The sequence below is a fragment of the Trichosurus vulpecula genome, chromosome 2, assembly GCF_011100635.1.
Source record: "Trichosurus vulpecula isolate mTriVul1 chromosome 2, mTriVul1.pri, whole genome shotgun sequence".
Classification (NCBI taxonomy): Eukaryota; Metazoa; Chordata; class Mammalia; order Diprotodontia; family Phalangeridae; genus Trichosurus; species Trichosurus vulpecula.
This window is the reverse complement of record NC_050574.1, coordinates 450643479-450664034: the sequence shown is the minus strand read 5'-3', so window position 1 is coordinate 450664034 and position 20556 is coordinate 450643479. Positions and strand designations below refer to the sequence as shown.

The window sequence follows — 20556 nt, the reverse complement described above, 5'->3', positions numbered from 1 at the left end:
AATGTATGCTTATAGTCAAAATTAAATAAATACCATGCAGGGTATGTGTGCATGTGTTAAACAATACTCAAAGTCTATTCATGAAACTGGATGAAGTAGAAAAATGATGAAATTTAGTTATTTACTTCTTGATAGTCAAAATAAAAGATATATTAATTGTGGAATTCTCACTTTTTTGTGCATTCTCAATGTACTTCTAGACCAGATAAATATAAATCTTTTTTCCTTAGCTTTTTCTCAAATCTGGAGTTCTTAAGTTTTTCTTTGAAATGCATTTATTCAGATCTGTTATATTGAATAATTGTACTTAAGTATGATATCAGGTGGTACATGTTGACAGTTGCATTTGCCAATAGTAAATTAATCTTGTTGACCTAAAATACTGCGATTTCCTTTAAATAGTTTGCCAAAAAATGAGTATAAAACAATAGTGACTGATTTTTTTTCCCCCAATGAAATATTGAATGTGTTCTTGGAGATTTGGAGGCCATTTTCTTTTTTGTTGTCATATAAAATAGGCATAGTTATTATTTTTGTAGTTATTCTAAGTATCTGAATTTTGCCAACCAAAAAGCCATATTGCATCTTGCTTCAAATGCAGTTGCTGAATTTTAACCACCGCATTAGATTGCAACCTACATGCTGTTAACCACTGAGCCAAGATGAAATCGACCACTGCATTGATATCAGAGTTAGCTGTTGTGCCTGGTCTTGAAGGAGTTATTATAATACCAATGAATATGTTTAATGGGATTTTTAGTCTCTGTTTTAATGCTGCCATTTTGTTTAGGTGAATATTTCTTAATAATTAGGAACATTATTACATTTGAGATCCTATAGAAGCCCATCCTATAGAAGTAGTAGCTTCAGCAACCGAATGTGTTTGCAGCATATTGCATTAATGCACTTTGCTTGCTTTATTTATAAAGCAATTGTAAATATTAATCACTTGTCCATGTGATTAGACGTACGAGACTTGGGTTACAATGTTCAAATGTATTTCATTAACATATTTAAATATATATGTGTGTGTATCATTGTTTCTTAAGGTTTGTTTCTGCTTTCTGTATTATTCCTTTTGGATGGGAGTAAGTTAAATGAATACACCTTTCTGATCCTTTCTTTTTCCTTTCATATTGATAGGACTGGATCCCACCCAATTCAGAGTTCAGCATTACCATAAAGATGAGGAGAATGATGCCTTACTTGGTGGCCCAGCACAACTCAGTGATGAAGAAAAATATAGGGACTGTGAAAGATTCAAATTTTCTTGCCCTAAATGTGGAACTGAGAACATTTGTGATGGTGTCTTTGATGGTTCGGTTAGTTACTTTTTTCTTATTGCTTTTGTGTTCAAACTATTGGAAATGGGCTTTAATTTCTTTTGTATTTTTTTGAATAAGGGGAAAATTGAGGGAAAAAATTGTGCTAAATGTGTTTAAAGATTATTGTATAGAAATTAAGATCAGTTTATTTCTTCTTAAGCTTTTCTTTCAAAAAATGAAAAAGGTTTAAACTTTTCTTTCAATGTAATTAAATATTTTTTGATTCTTTTGAGCTATTAGTCTATATTTTAAAATTCCAACTTGTTTTAAAGTATTTTTAAAAATTCCTTAATTAGTAACTTGAATTTTTGTCCCATTTATTAAAACTTGTGGTAACATTTTCCTTTATCCTAAATCAAGTTAATGGGAAGGAAGAGTTTTTGAAAAGTTTTTACTTATCTTTTCCCATCCCACTTACCTCCTTTTTGACAAAGGTACTGCTCTGTTATCTTTCCTGCTGTCTTTGAATATCAGACATAAAAAAGTCATAGAGAGACATTCCTCTCAAGAAGCACTGCCAAAAAACATATCACTGACCTTGGCTCAGGACTTGAAGGTTGGCCAACTTACTTAACTCTACTGCACTGTTATGCATGTATTAGCCATTGGCAAATTAGTAAGCAGCAGAGTGGTGCAAAACCTTGAAGCTGAAGGAAAATATATCTTTTATCTAAATTAAAAGTAATTATTTTAAGTTAATTTGGACAAACAGCAGATGTTTTGCATTTTTAAAAAAATCAAAACAAAGCAGTCTTTGGAAGCAAGTGAGAAGAAAAGGCAGACACAGATCAGCAATACTTTGCTAAATCCTTGACTTTTGCTTCATTACAGCTGTAAATAAGATAGTTAATTGCGTGGAGGCTTGACGACTTGCAGATGGGCTAACTGTGGAAGAGCGGATGTCAAGCTTTAAAATCTCTTCCACCTGGAATTGCTTAGTGTTGGGGGTGGGGGGCGGGATGCCAGATTGAATCAGAAAAGCACAGATTTTTTTTTTTTACTATCAATATGGTGGGAGGGTGGTGAGGTAGAGAGAAATAAGGGGAACCCCGCTAAACCTGTTTACTTGAGTGATATGCTTGCTATCTGTGTAAAAAGAAGGGAAATAAAATAAACATTTCTAACTGCTAATAATTAACTTACAAAACTTTTAGTTTGGAAATTTGAAGAAATTTCAATATGCATTTCTAAAAATGGATGGTATTCCTTTGTGGTATAATACTTTTTACTTTTATGCTCTCCTCTCAAAAAATGAACTAAACAACATATATGATAATCAACTAATGTCATGTGGATTATTAGTACAGCTTTATATTTGGCCTTCACGAGTGCAGATATTGATCAGTATCCCTGGAAAGGATATTTATTTCTGATTAAAAAGACATGGTTGGTTTGTTGGAGAAAATTGATTTTTGCCATAGATTCTGCTTGATTATTTTTATTCAACATCGTTTGTTGAATGAGGAATACTGACATATGAAAAGCAATTTTTAATCAACTTCTTATTTCATGGAGATGATGGCGGGAAAAGGGAGATATGTCTGAAAAAGCCTTGCAGGGAGAAGTGTTCAAAAAACGAGCTTGAAAAATAGCCAGTAAAATAAATTAATGGCATTGAGCAGTGGGCTGGTATGCAGTTTCTTTAGACATAAAATCCTTACATAATTTTCCAGTAACTTCCTGTGTGCTTGTCTGTCTTTACTTCCTTTTTATTCTTTGTAGGGAACCCAGATAGAACCCAGCTTATTTCGTTGCTGTAATCTAGCTTGTGATGCTTCACCTATGACCTTTACCGACCAGCTGAACAATAAATTAATCATGGATATCAGGCGCTGCATTAAAAAATACTACAATGTAAGTATTTATCATGAGCTCTTGTGTGTGTATGTCAAATTTATTATAAATGTATATATGTATACATATATATATATATATATATATACCCACACGTACACACGTAAGGCTTTAGTATGTCTGCCCTTTTTAAAGTGAATATTCATGGTTTTGTGTTTGTTTTTATTTTGAAATGCATAATTTTGAAAATAATTTGTTGAAAATACTTAGGGAAGGTGCTTCTCAAAATGTTTAACAGCTCTATTAGGAAAGATTTTGGTGTCTCTTTTGGAAGAACATCAGTTTCATGAAAGGAAAATTAGTTTTCTTAAAAACTTGGACTTTTACTTTGAATAAAAAGAAAAATACAGTTTTAAACACTTCAATATGTGAAACAAGACCCATTTAGTCTTGATTTGAGAAAATGTCAGCATTATGTATAGGCATTTGGATAAATAATATCACAATCTCATGTTGCTATCTAGTAAGTTGATCTGTAGTACTTTTTATTTATACAGTATTCCAAAACATTTTAAATGGTAGTTATTTGGAGGAAGTCAAAGGAAACATCTTTTGGATTTAAGTGCAATTTATCTGGCTTTTAAAACAGAATATTTCTAGTGTGGGGAAATACTGGAAAATGGCAGAAATTTCTTATAAGCCATCAGAAAGCTTTTCCTCAAGTACAAAGAAAAATAAAACCCTTTCATGATAAAAGTTTCATATAAATAAGGTTTTTTTTCTTCATCAAGACTTAACAGAAGCAAAACTCCTCAATTTCGCCTTTTTCTCCTTAGCTGTTACTTATTTATCATGGCACATAGAGAGTTGGCCTTAGAATTAGGAAGATCTGAGTTCAAATCCCTTCTCTGATGCCTACAGTGTCTTTTTGACCCTTAATGTCTCAATGCTGTAAGCAATTCTGTAGAGAAAAAGTTACAGTGAAGGGACCAGCCTGCATCACAACCCCATTTGAGAGTTCCCTATATTGGTGAAATAGTTCTCATCCCCATCTTTAGCACTTTTGATTGTTTAAAGATTTGGTTGTTAAAAGCTTTCAAGAGTTAAGTGTCATATTACTTAGAAGCTAACTTTACCTTACCATTTAAAAGGAAAAAATTATGGCAAGACATTGAAAAAAGGTTAGATTCATTATGTAACTTTTGGTTTAAGTTTCAGCCAGTATAAAACACTCTCCTTTACCTCCCAATTTTAAAAAACTGCTACTCATCATTGTAAAGTAGTAGGACCCATGTAACATTTAACTGCGCAGTCCTGTATCCATTATTCTATTATGAACAATATGATAGGAATAAAAATTATCCAAGATGGAGGTATTGCACATGCAGCCTGTTGGCTGCCTGCAGCCCACAATACTCCCAAGTGCAGCAGCACCAGATTAGATACAGTAAAGTATAGATAATATCAGTATGTAGTTTTCTAAGTCAAAAACCAGCTCCCAAGGAGCCTTTTCTACAGTTTAGTGGCTCCATTTTTATTTGAATTTGGCACCACTGATCTAAGGAACCACATTTCCTATTTTGGTATTCAGCACATATATTTTAGACTTTTGTTTCTTCCAAAGTCAACTAGATCTAAAATTTACAACTATCCAGTTGTGGGCCTTACTGAACAAGAGAAAATAATCTTCCCTTATGTAAAAATTATTGAATCCTCTGTCCATGTTTAGAACATTAGAGTCTTCTGCATTGAATTTTGTAGAGCAGAAATTTTAGAAGAAATTTGTTGTTTTCTTTTCTAATAAAAAAGAGCATTTGGACAAATTGAGTTAGAATAGTGTGATCTGTAAGAACAAAGTCTGCCACAAATGTAGGATTCTTTCCTAACCAAGGGACAGTTTCCTGTTTTGTTTCTAAAACATGTAACCTAGATTAAAAGAACTAGCTCCATCCCATAGCTTAGGGTTGCTAGAGCTCTTACTATACAGTTGTTATTTTCATCCCTGCCAAGACAACTCACCAGATTCAATGTGGAAGACTGGACGGACTCAGGCCATCCCTTTGTGAATTTCTTTTACTTCTCTTTTTCTGCGAGCTGTCTCTAAAATTTCTAGAAATCTCTGCTACAGTTCAGGGTTGAACTGAATTTCCTTGTAGGGTTAAGAAGACAGTGGCTCCCTGAAGGTGGTGCCTGCCTGCTGGTATTTGTCTTCTGGTAATGTGGAGTATCTCAGACCTTGGTCTTTGTGTTGCCTTCAGAACAGAGAGGTATTTCATTTCTCTATAGGTTTTGTATTTGAATATGAAAGGCAGTCTGAGTGTTTCTCCTTGGCAGCCACTCTGATCTCCTACTCTATGGTCACTTTTTAAATTTATTGGTACCTCGTTAGGGTGGTGCTTCTTTATGTCTTTCTTGATTAATTGAAGCTTCATTCTCATCTCCATCCTCAACCTTTAATAAATTCCTTTGTCATCTACTTCTATTTCTCCATTTAATACCTGGTAAGCTCTTTGGGGTTCTGTGCTTTCTATAACAGGCTCCAGAAGTCAGCTGCGTGCACACTTAGGTAGAACATAGCTGGATCGTCATGCTACTCTTCTGCTTAGTGACTTCTTGGAGTCTTGGATCGAAACGTGGAAGGCATTTAATCCAACTTCCCACTCAGACATTTTCTTTGTAGCTCTGACAGGTTATGAATGAGTGTAGTAAGGTTGTGAAAGGTGATGCTGTGGATAGAGCGCTGGCCTTGGAGTCAGGAGGACCTGAGTTCAAATCTGTCCCCAGATACTTACAGGCTGTGTGACCCTGGGCAAGTCACCTAACCCTGTTTGCCTCAGTTTCCTCATCTGCAAAGGGAGCTGAAGGAAATGGCAGACCACGCCAGGATCTCTGCCAAGAAAACCCCAAATGAGGTCACAAAGAGTCAGCCATGACTGATCAACTAAACAACAGTAGTTGGTGAAAATAATCATTCTTGATTCTTCTCATGGAGGATGGAAAATATGAGTAAATAAAAAGCCACAGTCCCTAGATCTTACTTCACATATGAATTTTAATGTGATTTTTAAAAGATCTTTAGAAGATTTCTGTCAAAGAATCATGCGTGAACTTCATATTTTACTTAAGGACTCCCTGGCCTATGGGGGAGATGTTGATTCATTGGTTTTTTTTTTAATGGCTAAATATTAGCAATAACAAAGAGAATCAAAGGATCAGAAATAGCCAGTTGTCAGTGATAACAGTGTTGACAGTTGTGTTTTGCCTTGATGTGCCAGTCACTATTCTAGGTACAACCGTAAAATAGTCCTTGTCCTCAAAGAATTTATGTGCTGTGGGGGAAGGTGCAACATGTACACAGGGATGTGTGTGTGTGTGTGTGTGTGTGTACATGTACACACATATATATGTTGCTGGGGGTTGGAGGGAAGGGAAGACTAACAGCTGGGTTGTCACACTTGGCAGCGGTGAAGAAGGTGAGCACTCTGGGCACAGAAAGTTAAGCCAGTGCGACTAGAGTATTAAGTGCTTGTGGGGAAGTCGGATTTAGCCATCCAGGAAAGATGTTGTTTGTCCTTTGTTCTCGAAGAGGACCATGACATCAAGAAAGTGGTACCATGACTTGTGAGTGAATCGGATTTAAGTAAGGAAGGATTGTGCAAAGTCACCAGCCTCACATTCTCCTCTGGAGCCATCTGGGTCCAGCGGCAAGATAGAGATCAGGACATCTGGAGATGGACCAGGATTCAGTGGGAGACCTTGGCCTTTCCCCCCAGGTCTCAGTTGGGCTTGAGGGCAATGCCCATTTGGTGATTAAAGCTAGATAAGAAATGAGGCAAAAAATGGCTACTTTTACCTAGTCCAAAAAGAAAAAAATCAATATGGGAGGGGAAGACCCTCAGGGTTTCTGTCCACAACAGGAATAATTTCTATTTACACCCGCTCCGAGCCTTCAAGGCCCAAACACTGACCAAGTGTGGCTGGCCAATCAATGAGAGCCAGAATGATTTCGGTTTAACGCATGGTCCTTAAGAAAGACATCTACCCTGTAAACCAACCAGCCTTCCTTTCTTCCTCCCTCCCTCTCCCCTCCCCCACTCTCCCATCCCCCCTCCTCTCCCACTGAAACCTCTCAAGATATCTGACAACCTGTGAGTAGTAGTACCTGCCCCACTGGGGACCAGTGTGGCCACTTTCAGTTGGGTAACGCAGCTCCAGGAAGAGCTTTAGATGCCTGATGAGGGAGGCTCCTGAGCCAGGATGGATAGAATCAGATCTTTGCTTTAGGAAAATCAGTCTGACAGCCGTGGAGAATACAAAGTAGAGAGAGGAGCCTGGAGTCAGGAAGGCCAATGAGGAGGCTGTTTCAGCAGTGCGAGCGAGAGGTGATGAGGGGCTAAATGAACAGAGATTAGGATACCTCTCATTTATATAGTGCTATATCAATGTCATTAACGTTCTTTATGCATTAAGATTATTTTTGAGAGGAGAGAAGAAATGTGGTAGATATCACCCTATGACAACAAATTCCTTTCGTTAAGAGTCTACCAAATGTGTCATTGCACAGCAGTGGGGACCAGTATACCTTGCCAACACATTGCTGTCATGAAATTGTAACGTAATCTTTCTAGAGTCTAAAGATAATATAAATAAGCATCAGTAAAATGCAGTGGCACAAAGTACTGTGTCATTGACTTAGCTGTAAAAGCTAGGTACTGAAAGAGTTTTCTACTCTTTTGAGATTAGGATAGCATTTCTCTAAACTGAATTGTTTCATTTTTGTCATGCTTAGCTCCGTACCTGGCACATAGTAGGTACTTAATAAATACTTATTGATTAATTGATTGGCCCAGAAGCTGTTTGGGATTTGAGAGCCATATGCCCACTTGCACTTTCCTTCTGGTCTTATCAGTATCAATATAAAACAATCAATTTAAAGGAGAAAGGAAAGATCTTTAGGAATTTTGGAGAATGACTGAGCTAAGCATTTGAAGCAGATTCAGTACTTTTTTCAAGGCCTAAAACCTACAAGATCAGCCAAAGCTGAGGCCAGCTCAGATTCTGTAGCCAGGAACCCTGCACTGCTGTAGAGCAGCTAGGTAAGAAAGAGAGGATCAGGGTTTGAAGGAATACAATAGCTCTGAATAATTTTTTCTTCTTTTACAAGGTGTACCATACATATAGAAATCAATCTATATCTTAAAAATCTTACTGTATTCACTCCCTTTTTATCCAAGTCAGGCAAATATAGTACTTTAGTTCACATTTATTTAAGACTCTTAATTTCCCCATTTCCCATTTTTTAAGCCTACACATCAAAAGCCACTATATATTAACATTTTTCTTAAGTGACGTTCTTTTTCTATCAAAAATTATTTATAGTGCCCCTAAAATTTTCAGTGCACTGCTTTTGTCATGTGCTGGCCTTTGTTGATCCCAGTATATAGTTACGTATGAACTGACATTTTCAAAAATCATGACAAGCCAGTTTAAAAATTACCTCACTAAGCTTTCACAGTGGTTTTTTAAGATTCATTTTGTACAGTGAAAAATTGATCTATAGCCCCTCCCCCCTTAAAATTCTGCTGCAGGAGAGCAAATAGACACACAAAAAGAGAGAGAAACACTAGCTAATCTAAATTGGGAAATGAAGAAGGCTTTTTTTAAGCATGAAAATTTCATCATCTTGTCAGCTGGCAGAATGCCTGCTGTGTGGATTCACAAAGGCTAAGAATTACACTTTCATGAAATTTTCCTCACTAACTGCCCTGGTTAATTTGAAAGATAACCCACTGTTCTAATTCATTCCTCATTTGGGCGGTGCAGGTTTTATCTTTGATCTGACAAAGCATTTGTGTTAATCGTTTTGGCCCTCTACTAGACACTCTTGGGATTGTGCTTTTACAATAAATGTGTCTGTGATAGCTCTTTAGTCTATTATACTTACAATAGATCCATAGAACTGGTAATTAATTCTGTACTGCTTTGGAAATGGGAAGAATAGGTGTAGCTCTGTCAAGTGCTGCTGGGAAGTTTGTTTAGCTGGTTCATTTTTGAAGTGTTCCCCTCAGCCGTCCATGAAGCATCCACAGAAGAGGGAGACTGAGATGGAAATGCTTGTCTACTCTCACTGCTTGCTGATAAATGGATAATCTGACCCTCTTGCTACCTGGGTGGGGGTAGGGAAGGGTAGAGTGTGTCATTTACTTGATCACCAAGTATTAGCAGCCATAATGCACATTAAATGCTCATTGAAATAAGGAACCATTTGTTTCTAAAGGTGGAGACTGTGAGATGAAGTGTTAAGAGCAAGACAAAATAGAACAAACTTAAGCCTCTCTAGTAGATATACAAACATGAGCTTCTCTGATGTATTCCTTGGCATGTGCAATCTGTGTTTCTGGTCACTCTTACTACCTGGTGACTTCTGAAGGAGAGTTACTTAAGAGGCTGAAATCTTTCGATTCCAGTCATTTTAAAAGAGCTGAGAAGATGGGCATACCTCATTTTCAGAAAATTGTGGACTCTGCATAAAGTAGGTGCTTAATGACTGTTGATTGGATGATACCATAGAGCCATAAGTTGAATATTGTTTTCCTTAGAATGCCACCAAAAAGAAAAAAAAAGAAATAATAGAATCCCAGAGTTGTCAGGAAATTAGTCATTTATTCCAGCTCCAAACATAATCCCATCTACAGTATCTCCATGTTATGAAGTTGTGGAGGTTTTTTTTAAGATTGTGAGAGATCCTATCATCTGCTTCTTTACATTTTTGCATAGCCTACCATAGCATAATTCAAAATAGTAAGTGCTTGATAAATATTAGCTAAGTGATTTGATTAGTCAAGAGTTCAAAATATTTAAAATGTTTTCTTAATATTCTTCATGTCATTAGTAGAGTTTAAAATGGTATAAAATGTTTTGAGGCACAGCCTTTTAGGACCCTTTAAACATAAAGCCTTTTATACTTATTTGACACATAGATAATATTTTATTAACCGGCATTAGGTTACTCTTTATTTTTATGTTGTAGGTTCTCTTCATATGTCCATATGGTATCTGCAGATGTTAAATTTAGATGTAGCACAGTCTGTCTCTTCCTCTACACACATGCACACACATGCATGCAAGTGCACGCACGCAGAAGTTCTGAAAAAAGAAAAGTGTTTAGTGGTTAAAAATCTCATGGAGTAGAAGTCTATCCCTTGCCCCATGCTGCTCACCAAACCCTTTTGCTGCATCCCCCCCTTTCCTCATCCTTAATTGAACTGTTACTCTCATTTCAGCCTTTTTGTTTTGTGCCCCATGAATATGGCATTGCAACAGGAAACTACCATCATGTATGTGGGGAAACAATAAGTTTTAGGGACGGTGCCTGTTGTTCAGTAGCTTTGTACTATTGAGCTGCAAAAATTCAGCATTCATTAGCCCTCACACTTTCAATTGTTAGCTCTGGTGAGGTGGGCTGGTGGTTTTTAGGTTATAGATTATAGTATGTAATAGCACCATCAATACATTAGTTAAGATTGCTTTGAATAAATTTTTAAATGTAGCTATTGGAATTATTTTCTGGCTTCTACATTTATATTTAGAACATTTTAAAAGAATGAATTGGTTTTTTCCCCTGTAAAGACTCTAACAGCATAATTATAAGTGGTACAGAGGAGTTGCAAAGAAGCAATAGATACCTATACCACCCATTCAGTATCTCAAGAAGCACAGTTCATAGCTCAGTATTGCTTCAAATACTGTAATTTCTTTTGAGACTTCACAACAGTGGTCCCAAAACCACATTCAAAATTAATGAATCAGGAAACATTTATTTTTGCTAGTAATTCTGGTTCTGGTCCTAAGGGACTTTTTGATACGGAAACTAAGCATTAGTAGACAACCCCATTGGAAAAAGGTGCATTCTATTGATGTAATAGAATATTACTGTGATATAAGAAACAATATAGTAAATGCAAAGAAGCAAGGAAAGATGTATTAACTGATACAGTGTGAAATGAACAGAACCAGATAACTAGTCACTGCAAAGATTACACAAGTTTAAATGGAAATTTTATAAAATTAAAACTTTAGTGTTGTGAAATTGTAACAACCAAACTTGCTCTGAAGGAGGAGATCTCCCTCTCTTCTTTTGCTTAGGTAGGAAACTATGGGTGCAGAACTATGCAAGTGATGTCAAGCTTTTTCGTGTGTTAGTGTCTCTGTACTTCTCCCCTTACCCCTTTTTCTTATTCTTTATTATAAAGGAAGACTTAGGGGGAGAAAGGGTCTTGGGAAGGAAACATTGGGAAATGTAGACATTAAAGCAGAAAATGCCAATAAAATTTGTTTGAAAGAAGAAAAAAAGAACATCTAACATAATCGCTTAATTACTGAAGAATTAAGTCTGATTGTATTGTTCAATGGCTTACTTAAAAAAAAGCCAGATTTGTCAGACTAAGAGACGTTTTAGTGCTTCTTCATGTAATACTCTGTGGCATATGGTTTTCTAGTATGATAAAACTGTTAAAACCAAGTTTCCCATTATATTGATCTGTGTACACTATAGGTTCAATCATGACATGTAAAATATAACAAATATATAGGGTGCACAAGAAGCTTTAAAAGGATGGCCCTGTAAGGGTTAGTGCTGTCCACTGAGGCAGATGGTGCCAGTTGCAGTTTACTGCAGCTGCTTATCTAATGTGGTAGCGTAATGGCCCCTCCAGTCTTCTAGTCCTCCATAAGGCTGTCCCCAGTGCCTCAGCGACTTTTTCAAAGGCTATGCCAGCAGGGTATGAGTTCTGTTAGATCCCATAAAGGAAGAAGGTTTCAAATAGAGACTAAAAGGTGATGCATTTTCTCAGAGATAGAAGTTCATAAAAATCAGTTACTAAGTTGTGAACAGGTGTGTGACTCGATGATGGTGGAGAGAGTGGCCACTGTCCACACCAATGAAATTCTAGCTCTGCGAAGTATTGAAGCAAGTATTTCTGCAGCACTTTGGTTTGTATTATGACATTTAATCACAAACAGCCTGTCCTGTCTGAGTACTTTCAGAACTTGGTGATAAACCAGAGGGACTATCTAGAACTAGCTGGTACAGTGGAGAGAACACTGCAAACTTGAGTTCAAGTCTGGCCTCGGCCACTTCCTAAGTGTTTGATTTACCAGTCACTTTACCTCCATTTGCCTTACTTTTCTCCACTTAAAAATGATAATAATAGCACCAGCAAGTGTTGTTGGGAAGATCCGATGAGATCATATTTGTAAAAGTGCCTGGCACATAGTAGGCACTATATCAATGCTAATGGTTATTGTTTTTGTTACAATGACATCCCTAGGGAATCCCTGGGATATCCTGATTCATCCTGCCACCATCCCTTCATGAACTGAGATTCATTATCCCACTTTTACTCTGAGGTCTATGGACTCAAGACCACATGTGGCCCTCTAGGTCCTCAAGTGTGGCCCGTTGACTGAATCCAAACCTCACTCTGTGGATTTACAAAAGGCTTTACATTTGATTACATTTGTTCTGTAAAACTTGGACTTAACTTCTCTGCATTAGTTTTTTCATCGGTAAAATGGGGTTTGACTAGCACCCAAGGTCTTTTCCAAATCTAAATCTATGATGTTGTGCTCTAGCTGTCAAGACCCTCTTTCCCTACCTCCAAGCTTCATTTTGTCCATATAGGTTGACTTTTTCCAAGACGTCTTAGATACCTGAGGAGCTTTGGTAGACTATTGGATCATCTTAGTGACTTAATATGCTCTATAGGCCAGGGAATGCTTCGTGGCCTTTGTGAAGGAAGCAGCTAAAAAGAGATGAGAGCAGGGGAGGGCAGTGAAGAAGGGTATTTTATATTATATTGATATAATAAAATATTTCTTAAATATTTTAAGTTATATTGGAAGTAAAAAGATGAAAATGCTTGCCTCTTACAGATACTGGCTCCAACATGAGTCATTTTTTTTTTTTTTTGCTCCCCAACTTGATAACCTGTCCGGTAGGGGAATCGTTACTTCTTAGCTCTGCCTCTTACTCCATGTGATCTAGGTAAAAGTCACTTCGCCTCCCTTTCAGCCTCGTTCTCTCCACCTGTAAAATAAAGAGCTTGGACCTGGATTTTCTTTTAAGTCTCCCTCCAGCTTTTAATCCTATGGTTATTTTCTCACACTTCCCTACTTTTAAAAATATTTTCCCCACTATTTCACCAGTACTGATTTAAATAAACAAAAACACGAACAAGGCAAGGTACTGTGGGGGATATAAAAATGAGCTAGATATGCCCCCAGATTCCCAGTCTCCAAACCCCCTCCTACTGAGAACATGGACTACCTCTCAGAAGTGTTCTGAGGGGCTTCAGCTCCTTGGATAAAAAATTACATCAGGTTTGCGTACCATTTAAAGATCTGTAAGGCAATTTCCTTACACCCATTCTAGAAGGCAGTTAAGGAATTATCCCTTCTTCACAGATGGAGAAATTAAGAGATATTAAGAAACTTGGATATAACTAAGGTGTAGATGACAACTGAACCAAGTTCTAACTCAAGTCTAGTACTACTTGATGTAGTGAAGATCATGGAAGTATGTTGGAATGAGGTCTCAGGGGTGAAAATACCTTACCAGAGATACTGTAGCCAGAATGGACTTTGTTTTCTTTGAATGACTCAGCTTGCCTCGTTGAGCTTCCCTGGACGCTGGGGCTTGCTCTTCCGGGGCAGGACCAGAGCTTCCTGTGTGATGAGTCGTGGCGCTGGCTGAGGGGAGGTGTGTTAACGTGGTCTATGCTGGGGGAGGGGCCAAGTCAAGAACCAATCGGCCCTGGTCGTTCAGGCGGGCGCTTGATGATGTCAAAAACTCTATAAGAGGGGAGAGGACAGCTTGAAGATCCTCCTTTTCCTTTTCCTTTTCCGGTTGGAGCCAGAGACGCCTACAGCCAAAGCTGAGCTGCCGGTAGCAGAGTTGACTAAAGGCCAGTGGGTAATCTTTCTTACCTTAGAGGGGAAGCATGTATACGATTTTGCCTTATACCATCTTGCTTCTCTGTGGCCACCTGGTTACCCTTATAAGGCGGACTTATTGGGCCTGGAAGCTTTTGATGAAAATATCAAAATGGGGACGCTGGTTTGTGGGCTTGTTATTGTGGAGTGTAAATACATGCTTTAGTTCTCCTGCCTTCTGCCTAGAGAATTCCTTATATCCTGCGGTTCCGGACCTTTTAGGCACATATGAGATTCTCTTTGAAATCATAAATTCTGCCTTCCTAATATAGATACCAACACTAATTAAATTCAGTAAACATTAAGTATCTGCTATGTGCCAGGCACTAGCCGAAGACATTGGTAATATTTAGAGAAGATTATAGAAAGAAATTAAAAAGTTGATGTTTAGGAACTTTGGGCTTTTTATTCACCTGACTAATAAATTCTCCCCGTTTTGGACTCATAGACTTCCATACTGTTGGAGCTGGACAAGCACTAACGTGTTATGGGCATTTGAATCATTATTAAAAGTCTGGCCCAGAACTTAAGAGGATCTTGCCAAGGTATCATTGTAATGAATGAAAGAAGCCATCAGACACTTGGTTGGAAATTGGTATGAGGACATGGATCTCAACCTTAAATATAATAGACTGAGGAAATTTGTAGTGAAAAAGACAATAGCAGAGTAAATATCCTTAGTTTGTTTTTTCAAAAATTTAACATCTTTTGGGGCAGCTAGGTGGTACACTGAGTAGAGCACAAGCCCTGGAGTCAGGAGGACCTGAGTTCAAATGTGGCCTCTTGACACACTAGCTGTGTGACCTTGGGTAAGTCACGTGACCCCAATTGCCCTGCCTTCCCCCCTCAAAAAAAATTAATGTCTTAAATCAATAAGTATTCATTAAAAATCTAATAATTGAATGATACTTTATTATGTGGCTAAAATGGTACTATGTTAAGTGGCTAAAAAACTCAGAAATAATTGTCAAAATCTTAGGCCCTTCTTTGATTTGATAAATAGTCTTGCCGTTTGATTTCTTCCTTCTCCCCAACTTCCTGGCAAGAATTAGCATGAAGATCTTTGAATGTTCCATGCTGAGAATTTAGCATAATAAAGCAATTTTGTCGATAGGACAATAGAAGAAACCTCAGAAGTCATCTCGACCTTACTTTACAGATGAGGAAACAAGGGGAAGAGAGGGTAAATGACTTTACTAAGGTCACATAGATAATAAGGGATAAAGCCGGGATTGAAACCATGTCCTCTGACTCGTAGCCTAGTATTCCTTTCAATCTGCCGTGCTGCTGTTCAGTGAAATGGGCCTTGATTTCAGGTAGAAGCTTAGGTTCCCAAAAAGCACTACAGTTTCTCAAGAGTAATCTGACCTGTCCTCTCTCTTTTGTTCAGTTCTTGGTCCAGCTTATCATCTGTCCTCAGCAGTCATCCAGCCTATATGGACATGGGTTCTTCATCTGACTCCATTCCATAGCCTGGGTGATGGACGTTTGTCATCTCATACTTTTTCATATGTGTATAGTCAGGCTAAACTCTTCTGTATGAAGCAGCTTAGGGTAATTGGATAGAACACTGGACATGCAGTGACAAAGACCTGGACTTAGATGCCTCTTCAGATGCTTACTGGTGGCAGGACCTTGAGAGAGTCCCTTACCCTCGCCCAGCTTCAGTTTGCTCATCTGTCTGGCGGTTAGCGGGGACAGGAGTTAGAGCTCTGGGCCTGGAGTCAGGAAGGCCTGGGTTCAAAACTGCCTTCAGACACTACCGGTGTGACCCTGGGAAGTCGCTTCAACTGTAAAATGGGACTGGTGATAACAACTATAACAACAAGAGTTCCTGCCTCCCTGAATTGTGAGCATCAGATGAGGAAATATTTGTAAAGCGCCTCGCATGGTGCCTGGCACATAGTAGGCATTCAATAAATTCTTATCGCCTTTCTGCTTGCCCCCTTCATCTATAAGATGGGGACAGTGATACTGAAAGCACTCCTCAGGATTATTGTGAGGATTAAATGAGGTTCACATACACCCACACACATACACACACCCCAGAGGTATACGGGTGTGTCCTGCACATCTAGAAGCACTAATCAGCTAATTTGTATTTTATTTAGAACTCATCCAGAATTTGACGTCATCAGCACAGTGTCATGGGCACATTGCAAGATGTTATCATTTATTTACTAGTTAGAAAGGCAGCATGGTTTAGTGTATAGAACACCTGACTTGAAATCACAAACAGCCCTCTCAGTTATTTACCTCCCACTTTCCCCCTGGACAAAGTCATTTAACCTTAGATCCCTCATCTGTAAAGTGTAATGGTAACAGCACCTACCTATTGTTTGGAGCATCAGATGTGATAATGTATGAATTAGTTTGCAAACCTTGAAGTGCTGGAAAAATTTGAGCTATTATTTCTAGAGATTCCCCTCCCTTTTCCATTTGGAGTCTTTTTTTTAAAATTGTACATCTTTTATGAAAGTGACACACATCTCCCTGCTTTATAGCCATTATTCTTCTGGTCATGGCTGAGTGGCTGCAACTCATGGAAAGCTAGTCTTTGAATAATTAAAGTTGTGGGTCACCCAAAGACTTGATTCCCAAAGAAATGTTGGGTGAGCTCTTTATTCTAGTAGGAACATCTGAAGCAGCAGATGGGATATTTTAAAAGGCTGTTATAAAGGTGGTGCAGAATCCTTTTACAAAGAACTCTTTAAGTACATTTACTTTGTTTTTGAAATGGTCTAGAAAAAAGAAAATAGTTATTCATTGTAAAATTACCTTAAATGTGTGAGTTCCTCTTGGAATAATGTAGTAATAGCCCGTTTGTACCCCTCCACTTCTAGTCAGTGAATATGCATTTTTTTTCAGGACCTACTATGCATGTGCCAGACACTTCAAAGTGCTGGGAATACTAAGCAGGGGAAAAACAGTTCTTGCCCTCAAGAAGTTTACAGTCTAACTCAGGAGAAAACTTGTAAATAACTACAATAACTGTAAATAAACTGTATATAGGGGCAGCTAGGTGGCGCAGCGAGTAGAGCACCAGCTATGGAGTCAGGAGGACCTGAGTTCAAATCTGGCCTCAGACACTTGACACCCTTACTAGCTGTGTGACCTTGGGCAAGTCACTTAACCCCAATTGCCCTGCCTTTCCCCCTCCAAAAAAAAAAAATAAACTGTATATATCTTGTGAGATAGATACACACACACACAAACACACACCCCACAAGATATATACAGATATATTCAGAATCGATAGATCATCTGGGAAAGGAGCTAGCTCATCATTAGGGGATGAGGGTGAGGATGAGGGTTACAAGCAAGAGAGGAACACCAGGGAAGGTGGGACTTAAGCTGTATCTTGAGGGAAAGCTAGGGAAACCCAAGAGGAATTGGTGAGATGGCAGAACATTCCAGGCAGGGGCATATCCAGTACAAAGGACATGGAGATGAAAGATGGAACACTGTGTTCTACTCAGCTGCAAGGGTGATTTTTCTAAAGTATGGGTCTGACTATGTCACCCCCTTGGTAGCTGAGGTCTAATAAAAAGTTTTCTGTGTTCATTTAATGTGCTTCATAACCTGGCTCTTCCCACATGTCCAGTCTTTGTATTTTTAGTTCCTTTTGTTTTCCCTACCATCCTAATGCAATAGCTCACGTTCACTTTCTTTCATATGACTTGATGAAGCTAGTCAAGGGACATTGGAAAGAGACCTTCGATGACAGTTAAGAGCCATGGGCTCAAGTACTGACTCTGCTTGTGGCCCTCCCCTTAACCTCTCCGGGCCTCCGTTTCCTGATTTCGTAAATGAGAAGTTTCAGAGTAGATGTCCCGGGACATTTCTTACAACTCTAAATGTCTGGTAGTATGCGAGGTTTGCTCACCACCTTAGTTTCCTCACTTTGAAAATGAAAGGGTTGGGCCGGATTGTTTCCTTCTGGTTCTGACGTTCTATGACTTTGTTGATCTTGTGAGAAGAGTTCTTCGTGGGACAAAAAATAGTCCCCAAAATGCATTTTTACAAACCTAACTGGGCCTGGTTGGTAATTACAGTCCTAGAATGGTGAAAGTCTTGGGTATCTTGCCAGTTGACCACTAAACAGAAAACGCTGACTCTGTTCTACAGGTACAGTATTAGGAATTTGTTTTTATAGATCAAGATTTCTCTTTATTTGCTCTCATTTGGATGTCTCTATACCAATCTAGTCTCTGAGAAAAGAAACAGTAATTAGTTTTAACCAAATACATCAGAACATACTAAGTTGATTAGAATGTTTGGAACTCAGTCATAAGTAAGTATATGAATATAAAGGGAATGGGGGTTATAAACTCAGCCTCCAGTCTATTCATATTTACCTGTGTGAATAGGAATATATTAGGAATATATGTATATATTCCTAAATGAGGAAAAATGGAAATTTTACAATCTATATGAGGACAAAAGTACCCAAAAATAGTTTTCTGTAAGTTCCAGGGTTAAGAGAGAGGAAAAAGAAAACCTAGCATCTCTGAAATATTTCTCTAAAACATTAAACTATTATTAAATAGTTTAAATTAAATATTAAAATATTAAACTAATATTTTTAAGAGTAGAGATGGTTTTTATCCTTTTTAGTTTTAAGTATGTTGCAAATGTTTGTGAATTGGAAGATAATTTGCTGGTCATTCAGTCTTTTTTTTTCCTCAGTTAATTGTATAAGTGGTGGAAAGAGGGATTTTGTATACAGTAATGCATCTTCTTGCTATCTTTTCTTAGGACTCCACCTTCTAGCAATTTCAGATTATCAACTGGTGGGGGTTTTATGGCATTTTGTAAAGGCTTTTTAAAACTCAGTAGTTGCTCCTGCCGTCATTTCAACAATGGCTGTCACCACCATATTCTAGAGTCTCATTCTGTTAGCAACACTGCCATTCCCACCTATAGAAAGAGCGTAGATTTGAAAAAGACTGGCAGCTCATAAGCATGTATCACCAAGTATGAAAGGATCAGAATAAATCAACTGGGTCAGGGTCCTTCACAGGCTTGTGGATCTAATGCAGGTGTCTGAAATGGTGGCTATATTATCAGTGACGGAAAATGATGGTTTGGGGACCTTCATGAGCAGAATTGCATAGAGAAAATGTAGATCCATTCTTTTACTTGTTACATAGTTTAGGAACTCAGGACTTCGGATACAAAGTTGTAGAAGTCAAAGGGAGGTTTGTATACTTGGCTACTAGTTTACTGGCCGACTTTCATTTTCCTCTTCACTCTCCGTTTTCCCCATTAGTTGTATCTTCTGTAGTTACTTGATGGAATTTACAGGAAATAGTAAGAATTGTTCTATTAATAGAAAAATGTCCTTTATAAATATGATTAAATCCTTAAAATGAATGAATAAAAAAATGTGATCTGAATTTAACTTGAATGAACTGGTTTTGTTTTTTTTTTAATTAAGTACTTACTATGGTCCGAACATTGTAATAAGTACTAGGGATAGAAATAGAAAATAGAAAATTGAGACATTCTCTACTTTTAGGGAGTTTATTTTCTAATTGAGAGAGATGACAGCTTATAGCCTCCAGTGTCTGGTGGGATCAGGGCCAGTAATGCCACTGACAGATTTTTGCTTTAGAAGAATTTCATTTATGGTCCTTTTCCATCTTAGAATTTTCATTTTTATTGGAGGTAAGAAATAGCTGTCTTTTGAAAATAAATAAGTTAATTTTTAGCAGCTGCATAAAGTGGAGGTTGTACCATTTGCAATTCATGGGATCTGAGGGTCTTAAATACCAAATAGCTTTCTATTCACACTGTTATGCAACAAATATAGATAGATATTTAGGTAACCTATGGATATGACATTGATTTGCTTCACCATATGTGTAAGAAGTGATTTCCTTAAATTGCGTAATGACAGTTGGCCCACTTGACTTCAGTGCCTAGTGTTTGCCATATGTAGCTTGGAAGGAGTGATTCGAATAAGATCATTTGATCAGCTTGCTTACCAACTCTGTATAAAAGGGAAAATAACCTATACTGAATTAGAATAAGCAACACTCAGTCAGCAGATATTTATTAAGCACCTCTTCTGTGCCAAGAACAGTGCTTATCGATGCAAATGCAGAAAGGCAAGAGACAGTCTCTTCCCTCAGGGAGCTTACATCTAATGAGGGAGACAACATGTGAACAAGTATATACAAAGCAAGCTATATATGGGATTAAAAAAAAGAAAGAAGGAAGAGTAGGAAGGCACCAGAATTGATTGTTGTTCAGTGGTGTGTAACTCTTCCTGACGCCATTTTGGGATTTTCTTCACAAATGTACTGGAGTGGTTTGCAGTTTTCTTCTCCAGCCCATGTTATAGATGGGGAGTTGAGGCAAATGGGTTTAAGTGACTTGTCCAGGGTCACACATTTGGTAAGTGTCTGAGGAAGATGTCTTCCTGATTCCAAGCCCAAAG

General features: G+C 37.9%; 1 protein-coding gene across 4 annotated transcripts in view; it reads left to right on the top strand.

The window, feature by feature from the left end:
* Positions 1–20556, top strand: part of POLA1 (DNA polymerase alpha 1, catalytic subunit) — a 322857-nt gene that overhangs the window by 143868 nt on the left and 158433 nt on the right. For all 4 annotated transcript variants that reach the window (XM_036746570.1, XM_036746571.1, XM_036746573.1 and 1 more), the window contains 2 exons: positions 1144–1322; positions 3048–3179. In XM_036746570.1, the coding sequence (XP_036602465.1) occupies positions 1144–1322; positions 3048–3179 (311 nt within the window). The remainder of the gene's footprint in view (positions 1–1143; positions 1323–3047; positions 3180–20556) is intronic.